The 10,389-nt window shown below is 41.1% G+C and overlaps 1 protein-coding gene across 1 annotated transcript in view; it reads left to right on the top strand.

The window, feature by feature from the left end:
- Window positions 1–9,727, top strand: part of C6 (complement component 6) — a 29,043-nt gene extending 19,316 nt beyond the window's left edge. The window contains exons 11-17 of the mRNA XM_009324575.1: window positions 2,244–2,415; window positions 3,515–3,626; window positions 4,018–4,150; window positions 5,177–5,368; window positions 5,903–5,993; window positions 7,361–7,602; window positions 9,546–9,727. Of these exons, the coding sequence (XP_009322850.1) occupies window positions 2,244–2,415; window positions 3,515–3,626; window positions 4,018–4,150; window positions 5,177–5,368; window positions 5,903–5,993; window positions 7,361–7,602; window positions 9,546–9,727 (1,124 nt within the window). The remainder of the gene's footprint in view (window positions 1–2,243; window positions 2,416–3,514; window positions 3,627–4,017; window positions 4,151–5,176; window positions 5,369–5,902; window positions 5,994–7,360; window positions 7,603–9,545) is intronic.
- Window positions 9,728–10,389: the final 662 nt, after the last annotated feature.

Below are 10,389 nucleotides of genomic sequence, written 5' to 3'. Positions count from 1 at the left end.
GTGAGACCCCACCTGGAGTACTGTGTTCAGCTCTGGGGCCCCCAACATAAGAAAGACATGGACCCGTTGGAGCACATCCAGAGGAGAGCCACAAAGATGATCAGAGGGCTGGAGCACCTCTCCTGTGAAGAGAGGCTGAGAGAGTTTGGGTTTGTTGTAGTTTAACGGGGCAGACAGCTAAACACCACACAGCTGTTCGCTCACTTCACCCCGCCAGTGGGATGGGGGAGAGAATCGGAAAAAAAATAAAAGTAAAATTCATGGGTTGAGATAAAGGCAGTTTAATAGGACAGAAAAGGAAGGGAAAAATAATAATAATCATGATAAAAGAATATACAAAATAAGTGATGCACAATGCAATTGCTCACCGCCCGCCAAACAATGCCCAGCCAGTTCCCGAGCAGCGGTCACCCCTCCCCCGGCTAACTCCCCCTAGTTTATATATTGAGCATGACGTCATATGGTATGGAATACCCCTTTGGCCAGTTTGGGCCAGCTGTCCTGGCTGTGCCCCCTCCCAGCTTCTCGCTGGCAGGGCATGAGAAGCTGAAAAGTCCTTGACTAGTGTAAGCACTGCTTAGCGACAACTAAAACATCGGTGTGTTATCAAAATTATTCTCATACTAAATCCACAACAGAGCACTGTACCAGCTACTAGGAAGAAAATTAACTCTACCTCAGCCAAAACCAGGACAGGTTGTTCAGCCTGGAGAAGAGAAGGCCCCAGGGAGACCTTACTGCGGCCTTCCAGTACCTGAAGGGGGCCTACAAGAAAGATGGAGAGGGACTTTTTACAAGGACATGTAGTGATAGGACAAGGGGTAATGGCTTTAAACTGAAAGAAGGTAGATTTAGATTAGATATCAGGAAGAAATTCTTCACTATGGGGGTGGTGAGGCACTGGAACATGTTGCCCAGAGAAGTTGCAGATGCCCTATTCCGGAAAGTGTTCAAGGCCAGGTTGGATGGGGCTTTGAGCAACCTGGTCTAGTGGAAGGTGTCCCTGCCCATGGCAAGGGGGTTTGAACTAGATGATCTTTAAGGTCCCTGCCAACCCAAACCATTCTATGATTCTATATAGATATGGTCCTTCTGGTATCTCTTTGTCAAAGATGAATCTGACATAACCTTCCCTTACTAAATCTGTAGCACTTCTTACCACACGGTGATGGTCAGAAAGTATAATAATAAAGATAGGATTAAAAGTAAAAAATCAAACTGAATAGGCATGGGTCAAAAGAAATTATAAGATATGGTAAAAGATTCCTCAGCTACATAATTAAGATAATAGGAAATGAACTGTTCAGCAATAAGGATGAAGTTGAGATCAAAGATAACTGATGCAAAAATTAAGAAACCCATTCCTTAGTTTTCCTTATAGCCTATTATGTTTAAGACTAAATGGCTAATGGAGATAAAAATTGTTGATTACAATGTGGAAGGAAAACATAAGCATAATTCTGAAGAATTTAACAAACAATTTCATGCATTTCAAGGTTTTTGAATTAAATTGGCACTAGTGCCATACTTATGGGAAACAGAAGAGACTTAAAGTATTGTGTTTATTATTACATATATTTATATTCCATGATGAAAAGAGGACAGAAGGGAAAGTCACTTAGGCAACTACAGGTCTCATTATCTGACCCTGATAAAGAAATATTTTGAAAGAAATAAACAATTGAAGATATGCAGATAGAGATGAATGTAGAAAGTGCATTGCATGCAGAAAAGAAATGGTGTGTAAGTAAAAGTTTTTATATATGCTTCATGGTGGCATAGACAAAATACCCCAGGGGGTAAGAAAAGACAGTAGTGTTTTAATTTAGCTTGCATGAGGTGTAGATTTGGGGTTTAGATGTGGTGTTAGAGCTCAGATTTATTTAATAACTCACTAAATACTGAGCTATCTAAAAAGGTTGTCAGCACCATGAAAACTCAAACATCTGTGTGTGCAATAGAAGTAGAAAATCAGCTGCTTCTGGGTTTGAACGTTACTTGCAATCAAAACTGGAAAGGAAGATATATTTTAGGTTTTCATGAAGCAGCTGGAATTTGGCTGACCATCTCTTTGGAAAACTTCACTTTCTAGAGACAATCTACACTCTTAACAGTAACAATTTTAAATACTCTGAAAACAGCTATTATGAATTTACCACCATCCCTCTCATATGTGGCCTTAAGAGAAATACTATGTATGGTACAGATCTACCAAAAGAAGGGATTTCTTTTATTTCTTGCAGTTGCTGTAGATGGCCGCTGGGGTTGCTGGTCTGAATGGAGTTCATGCGATGCTTCCTTCAAAACAAAAAGGACCCGGCAGTGTAATAACCCCTCCCCCATGAACGGTGGGAAGCCCTGTGAAGGTGAATGGGAAGAAGAGGAGGACTGTTATGTCTCTGTGTTCATGGACAGGTAAGAATATGGTAGACCAAAAGATCTCCATAACCATGGGGCAGAGTTAAGGAGCCCTCCAGAGTGGCTTTGTGACTACCAAGGAGAAATAGCAGACAACTCACCTGTCTGAACTTCTGTGGTGGGGGCTGAGAGAAGGAAATGTCTGAAAATTTTTGCAACTTGCTTCAAGTTTGGATTTATTCATTGTTTATTCCTAGCAAATGGCTGATGAATTACATACTAAAGGATGCCTATAGATCTCTTAGGCTGCTTTGCATGGCTTCTTGTCCAAAGCTATGGAGAACTCATCTGCTTCCGCTCATGGGAGTTCACAGTTTCCATTTTTTTGAATATCACATCCTCTTCTCTTAGAGGTTTAGGTCTGAACTACTGAGTTCTCAGAGAGAATTCTACTGAAACTACCAAGCTTTTCACATTCCCACTTTGAGTATGTCTGATGTACCAGTTTTGCGTGGTGTCAACTTAAAATCACAACCCCAAATCCAAACTAGCTCAGTTTCTTGCATCTTCAAGAGCTAGGCTTTGTACAGATTCAGGTTTTTTTCTGGAACCAAGAGCTGAAGCAGGATTTTCATCATCCCTGGTGTAATGACTATAGAGGAGATTCTGGAATGGATAGGAGAGGATTAAAAGCAGTGAGCTCCACAGGTCTTTGTTACTCATCTCAGTCAGACACCAGGGCCTGTAAAGCTCCATGCTCACAGAGACCAGCCTCCTTAACCATTGCCTGAGGGCAACAGATGGGTTTTGACTACACTGTCTTAAACCCAACCATACCATGTGGACTCCTTAGAGACTTCATCCACGTGCTTTTCTTCACCTCTTTTTCTTACTCTATAAAAATATTTCATGCGTTACATTGATAGAAATTGTAGCCCTGTATCTACCACTTTTTTAGTGCTCTCACAGTCTCCCTCCTATCAACACCTGCAACTTTTGATGTCCACCATCTTTTATTTAACAGAATAAAGTTTTTTCACCGCTGGGGGGGACACACTCGCAGCATTCCTGTCCAAAGCTCCTGACATTCTGCCATTGTTATTTGGTGACACCAATGCTTAACATACATCCTTACCAGCGAATTTTTACTTTTCAGAGGTGCTCCTTGTATAAATGATGATGAAGCCAGGAGAGAAGAGGATGTCTTGATTGGTGAACCTGAGTCTGGATGCTCCAGGCCAGACCCACCAGAAAATGGCTTTATCAGGGTGAGCATGAAAAATGAGTGATACAGAAGGAAAGTGTAGTAGTTGCAGAGCTGGGAAATTTTACAGCTTCTTTGCTACATGTGCCTGATACACAAGCTAGCTACTGTGCTAGTGAGCATGTTGCTGTGTATGTGGCATGCTGTGGTACACTAGTCCACCAAAGTCCACCAGCAACTGAAGCAAAGGCAAGGTAAAATCCATTTCAAATAGTGGTCCTTGAATCCTTGTTTTGTAACCATGACATCAGGGTGAGTGGATGACTCATATTTCAGAGTAGGAAAAACAAGCATTCATTACATTATACCATCAGGCTTTTATCATTGTTTCTTTTGACAATGTCCAGTCTCATTACCATAGATTTTTCGGGGACTTTTTTGTTTCTTTTTTGTAGAATGAAAAGAACCAGTATGCTGTGGGGGAAGAAGCCGAAATTGCCTGTGTGAGTGGTCATGTTCTCAGTGGCTATCAATTCCTTCGGTGTCTGCCAGATCAAACCTGGACGCAGCAACCTGTTGAATGTCAACGTAAGAAAGAGAAAATTAATTTAGCCCAGGAACAAAACAAGTGGAAGAAAAAGACACAAAATAGATTTTAATACAGGTTTTAACAAAAGAATCTGTAACGATATCTGAAAAGATAGCATTTTAAGATGGTATTTTATGTATTCAGACTAGAGATGACAAAAACCTACTGAGTCATGACATCATTCCTCTTTCAATTCAGAATTGTTACTATTATGTTCTTTGTAAGGATATTGCAATATCCAGTGCTTTAGAAAACCCTCAGGTGGATTCTGAGAGGTCCTTCTCTTGTCTAGTTTTAACTTTCTTTAACAGAAGGACTCATCTTTTGTTTCCAGACTTACATAGATATCTTTAAGTTGATGACAGTTATGCTGAAGAAAACGTTCTTAGAGGAATTTGTCTACCACTTTTTATATTAAATGGATGATGTTTCTCTAACCGCCATCATCACCCCATGCTGCCTTGAAAATCCCCACAGTAAATCAATGCCTTGAAGTATTTAGAGTCCAGTTAAGAATTAAGGATCAGAACTGATCTTGGTTGCTAACAGGAGAGATTCCAATAGTTTTCTAGAACTCAGTGTGATTTCATTGACTTTTGTTGACATTTTATCAGAAAAGTTTACCTGAATATACTTATGAGCTTTCTATTGCCATTAATTTTAATTGTTTTGTTAATAGCTTCACTTACAAAAGAAAAAATACATTTACAAAAGAAAAATTAAAATATGCTGTTAATGCCATTCTTATTATTTTTAAACTGTAAAATTAAATTACTCATACTAGCATACATTAGAAACATTGTAATTATTTAGTTATGGATTGAAAAATATTTTTAAAGACTATGACAGTGCACTGAAAATTTCTAGACTTAATTATGTTAAATGTTTATTAGTTTTGAATGTCAGTCAAATGTTCAGTGTTATTGAATGTCTTATGGCTCTTCAGCTGAAGCATTATGACTTGCTGTAAATAGCCACACACCATAAAAACAACAAGAATTATACTTTTTTCTTGTTTATTACAGCCTCGGTATGTCTCAGGCCACAAACATCTGACACTGTCACAATTTCCCCGTTTAAGCAACAGTACAACATTGGTGAAACCATGAAGCTGAGCTGCCGAGCTGGGTTTATAGTCACTGGGCAAACACGGTATACCTGTGGGAAAGACCTGTCCTGGATACCTCCTATTTTGAGATCTATTACATGTGAAAAAGGTTAGTATGCCTGGAGATACTTCACTGTTTCTATACTGCTGGTATTAACAGCACAGTTTATTTTAGCTAGCTAGGACTAGGAGGCAGATGACTGGTTTTAAGATATATAGCAACTGTTCGTTAATTTTGATTTTACTTTGTGCCTACCACAGTGCCATATAATTTCAGCTCCAAACTTCTGCATTAAGTTCAGAATTTTTGGATGCAATGTACTGTACACTTTAATTATGAAATTGAGATACTGAAACTATTTTCTTAGAAACAAAACAAACCCCAGCTGTATTAACAAGGCTTTATGAAAGGAAAGTAGCAGAATGCATTTTATTGAAACTTCAGCTTCTCTTCTTGCACAGGATTTTCCAGAGATTTTTGTAAAGACTGATGTGTACTTGTGGAATCCCAACGACGGCAGCTTTTGAAGAGAGAAATATGGGATAAACGGAAATAAATCCATTCTAGGTTTTACGGCAGGAGTCTAAGATATTTCTGTTCACTTTGTTACTAGTTACAATAGCTCTCACTCTTTTGTTTCAGATGTGCAAACTAAAATTAGAGGTGTTTGCAATCCAGGACAAAAGCAGGTTGGATCTCAGTGTGTTTGTATGTCTCCAGAAGAAGATTGTGGGTAAGTTAAGTACTTTAATTAGAAAAAGAAAGGTCGAAGTTTCTCCACTGATAGACCAAGAGTCATTGCGACACAAAACAGGAAGAGTAACAAAAGACAGGGCTACTCTCTGTTCAGATCTTAGCCAGCTATGCCTCTGTATCCAAATTACAGACTCATTTATAGCCTATGAAATAAATGAACAATGCCATTAATCAAATGGCGCACCATGGTGCATCCTTCTAATCTACATTACCATCTGCTACTGGAGATCCCAACTCTTCCTTTTCTTTTCTTTATTCATCCAATTCCTATATTTTCACTGTCATCACCTTGCTGTAATAGGTCATGCTCCTTGTGTTTCAGATTCACCTTTTAAAGATGAACAGGCTGCAAAATACACTGTATGTTTCAGTCTCCAGAGCATATAAAAATACATTAGACTTGGATTTACTGTCTCTTTACACAACATGACCTGCACTGACCATTGAGCCTTCAAGTGAATAGAGGGTTATCCTAGAGGATTTTTCATACATGACTGGCCAGGTGGAGGTGTGGTGTGGGGCTGGAGATAGGAAAGATGAGCACAGATTGAATATGAGGTGGGCAGTTGTAGGGCTGAGATCAACACACATTCCACCACAGGGCTCCTGTGGGACCACAGGCAAGTCCCTTGGCATGGGATTCATCTCATTCATGTCAATGCCTAAATAACCAGGTATCTTCTCTCTCAAGAGTCCTTGGGTGGAGCATGTTCAGAGGGTGATAGTCATTGTCAAAAGTACATAGGCCAAATCCTCTGAAAACTAGAGAGGTTTTGTTGACTAAAGCTATAAGCTTAACTCAGAAACATAAACAAGGTGAGCTGTATTGCTCCTTCTCTTTGGGAAATGACTAAACTCCACAAAATGATGCTGCTTGCAAATGCCTGCACTTGCTGAGAACAAATCCACTCAGGAACCAAAAGCAATACAGAAAGAAGCTACAAGCAGCATGGCTGGGTTTGCCTGCCATTCATCCCAAACTAACTGTGCCTCAGAGGCAGACTTGCACACACAGCTGCAGGGCTGCATTAACTCAAACAAGCCACCCCAGGGCCTGTGAAAATTTCACACACCTTGTGGAGGTAACAGCACCTCCTGTTTTCCTGTGCAGGCACATGTCCTTCACCTCCCATCGGTTGGACAGGACCAAAACTTCCTCATCTCACAGCACTATGTTGTATCAGGTCCAGGTCCCACAGTAGCTGGGACAGCCTTAGATCTTTAGACAGATATCCAACCTGGCCATGGCTTTGCTGTGTTTCATCCAATGCTGGTGGAGTGTTTAGAAGCATGGACTTGTTCCACAGCCTGCTAAAATACTTTTTCTTTTTTTCCTTGGGGCAGCCACTACTCAGAAGATGTCTGTGTGTTACATGCTGTTTCTGAAAAGAATGTGACCAAGCCCAGCTGTCAGTATTCAGCTGAAATGTGCCTCGGAGAGCAGTCATTTCATTTCTTGCATGCTGGCCCTTGCCATGGTGATTCCAACCTAGACTGGGCTATTGAAAGGGCAAAGCTCTCTTCAAATAGCTTGAAGAAAGTGCCCTGTGGCTATGACACCTGCTATGACTGGGAGGAGTGTCCAGGTACGCCTTCTGAATGGTGGGATTTATCCAGTCCTTCGGATCTAAAAATAGAATTTGCTGACTCCTTCACTGCTCCAAGAATGGGATTTACAGGCATTGTGGTCCATCTGAGCAATTTACAGTGAGAAGAGCGTGGAAGTGTGGTCAGTCCCATGTCCCTGCTACCAAGTGTTACACTTAGATATGCGCCTTTTCCCTTAGGCACAAGTGGTGCAGCATTGCCACTTCCCATTAGTAAGGCACAAAAGGAACTTTGAGATTAAGGGAACTTTTTCAGGACAATTAACATTTGAATCTTTAATCACAAAAACATAGCAATGTTATCACCCATTCCCTGTGAGGCTACTATAACCACTAGTTTGTACTTCAGGAGTTAATTTGGGCCACACCCTCTATAGCATATAATTAAATTATGAAATTAAATCATGATTCTACTTAAAAAGCAAGACTGGGTCCATCAGGCTTAATGGGATTTTAATGGTAGAATTTGCAAATGCCCATATGTGAAAGCTGTGTTTATTAAGAGTTTTAATGAACTAGCTAAGCTGGTGAAATCCCTAAGAGGATTATTTCGTAAACACTGTTGTGCAACTTTGCTATTTACTGTGTAACTTGGTGATAAGAGCAGTGGGTTTTCCTGTAAATGTCTGAGGTGCTGGCTGGCTCCGCGCACATCAAGCACTTGCCAGGAAAAAGTTGAGTGGCAGCTACGCTCATTCCTTCACTTGCTTCCATAGGCCTTGATTCCATGATCCTTATCACACCTTGTCTACTTATGATAAATAAAGCAACAGCAGTGTGCAGCAATCCTAAAACCCCATTTTGAAGATGCAAGATTTCTGTAGCACAGGATTTGAAGTAGACGGCTGTAAAATTACTGCATGAGATGTTGTTCCCTGTGGGGCTGAAGCAGAGGGCACGACCAGGTGTGCCCCTCGAGTGACATGCTGTGGTGGAGCCTCTAGGCACCTTGGGCTCCTGGGAAGGTGGCTATAATTTCAAGAAATATTGGGTTTACTTATTCCAGAGCCCCTAAGAAGCCTAGATCTGCTCCCACTGTGGAAGTCACTTAAAGCTGGATCCTGAGCCAGCACCTCAGTGTTTTTCTCTCAAAAGCCTTCAAAGAGCCCTGTTCAGTGAGAAAACATGAGAGACAGTTACATTACATTAAATAAAATAAGTTTTCACTGTGGTGCTCAAGAAGTTTGAATTGGACTTTCCTCCTCACCACATCCACAAAAGTCCTCTTTTTCATGAGTATGCACAAACATTTAGGAAATGGAAGTTTTGGTTTTCCTGAGAACGAGTAGTTGGTATCAACACAGGCAGAAGATACTGCAGTACCATGTGAAAGCAGCTAAATGGAGGAAAACACATATTTTTCATATGTTTTAAGAAAGGGAAGGCAGAAACTTAGTTTCCTGCCTAGGGAATTTCTGGGAAAGAATATAAAGAGTCAGAATCTGATTAGATCAGAAATGGGTAATGAAATAATTGGCAGGACTTGAGCTTTACCACAGGCCAGCAGCAGGTAGCTTAGCATTCATAAAGGGAGCTTTAATGAAATAGGAGCTGACACAATACGGACCTTAAGACTCCATTTCACAGCAACATTGTGTGCAAGGATAATGGGGAACAGAAAGTCAACTTAATATCTTTTTGTTTATAAGAAAGGTCAGGGAAAGCCAGTGGATAAAAATAGTTAGATACTTCATTTCTGCTTCTGTATGGGCCACTGCTGCAAAAACTGGTATTTAAAGCTGCTTTTGTCTCTATTCCTGATACCCTACCATCTAGTGTATGCACTATGGGCTTTTTGTAACTAATGTATCACAAACCTCCAATAGTGTTTTTTCCTGTTGGACTTTGAAATGTTGTCAAACTATAAAACATGTTTTTAGTTATGACATTTGCAACTAAAATTCCAACATGTTCATTCCCAGAGACACAGATGCAGTGCTCCTGCCTGATGCCTTACCTGTGCCCCAAAGAAGAGAGCCACCTTCACTGCATCCAAATGGAGTCAACAGGGAGGAGAAGGACAGTCAGTCATTGCACACTGGCAGCCATGAAGTGTGCTGGCATCAAAGTGGAGGTGCTGCAGCCGGGGAGCTGCCTGGTGTAACCTGTCAGCTATCCTGGCAGCCACCATGATCATCCCACCGTGTGCAGGCTGAGCCTTCCTGGGAAAAACTTGGCTGGTTATGAAAGGACAAGTAGATCAAAAACAAAGGATAAAAAAAAAAAATAGAGCTCACTTAACAGATTTTTGGGAAAAGGGTGTCAGTGGGCTTTTTTTGGTCTGAAAATGACCGGGGGTGTGGGGTATAGGGACTGCTCTCACTGCTCGTAACTCCGTGGATGTGCAGAGGGAGGGAGGGGAGCGGATGGGAAGGGAGAAAGAGGAGTATTGCCTCTAGTCTCCCCTGGTTCTGGATGAGACTTTTCCTTTCCTCAGCCATTTGTTGCTTTGTCCCTGTGCTTGTGATGGCTGTGCACCCTGGTTGTCTCGCGGGCTAAGTACCTGCTGTATCATCCAGGCAGGCAGACCAGGAACTTCAGCATCATTGCACATTCCCTCTGGCACCTAACGGTGTCATGAAGGAGGCTACCTGTACAGGCACTCATGGTACAAATTCAGGGAGCAGTACAAAATACTGAAAACCACAAATATGCAAATATTGAGTGAAGTCTTCAAAACCATGCGATTTTTAATCAGAGTAACTGAAGGGAGGAAGTGTTTGCTTTCTTGGTTGGTTTGCTGGTTTTGAGCCTTATACACTGTTG

The sequence above is a fragment of the Pygoscelis adeliae genome, unplaced genomic scaffold, assembly GCF_000699105.1.
Source record: "Pygoscelis adeliae isolate BGI_AS28 unplaced genomic scaffold, ASM69910v1 Scaffold320, whole genome shotgun sequence".
NCBI lineage: Eukaryota > Metazoa > Chordata > Aves > Sphenisciformes > Spheniscidae > Pygoscelis > Pygoscelis adeliae.
The sequence above is the reverse complement of the archived record's forward strand: the minus strand, read 5'-3'. Positions and strand labels throughout refer to the sequence as shown.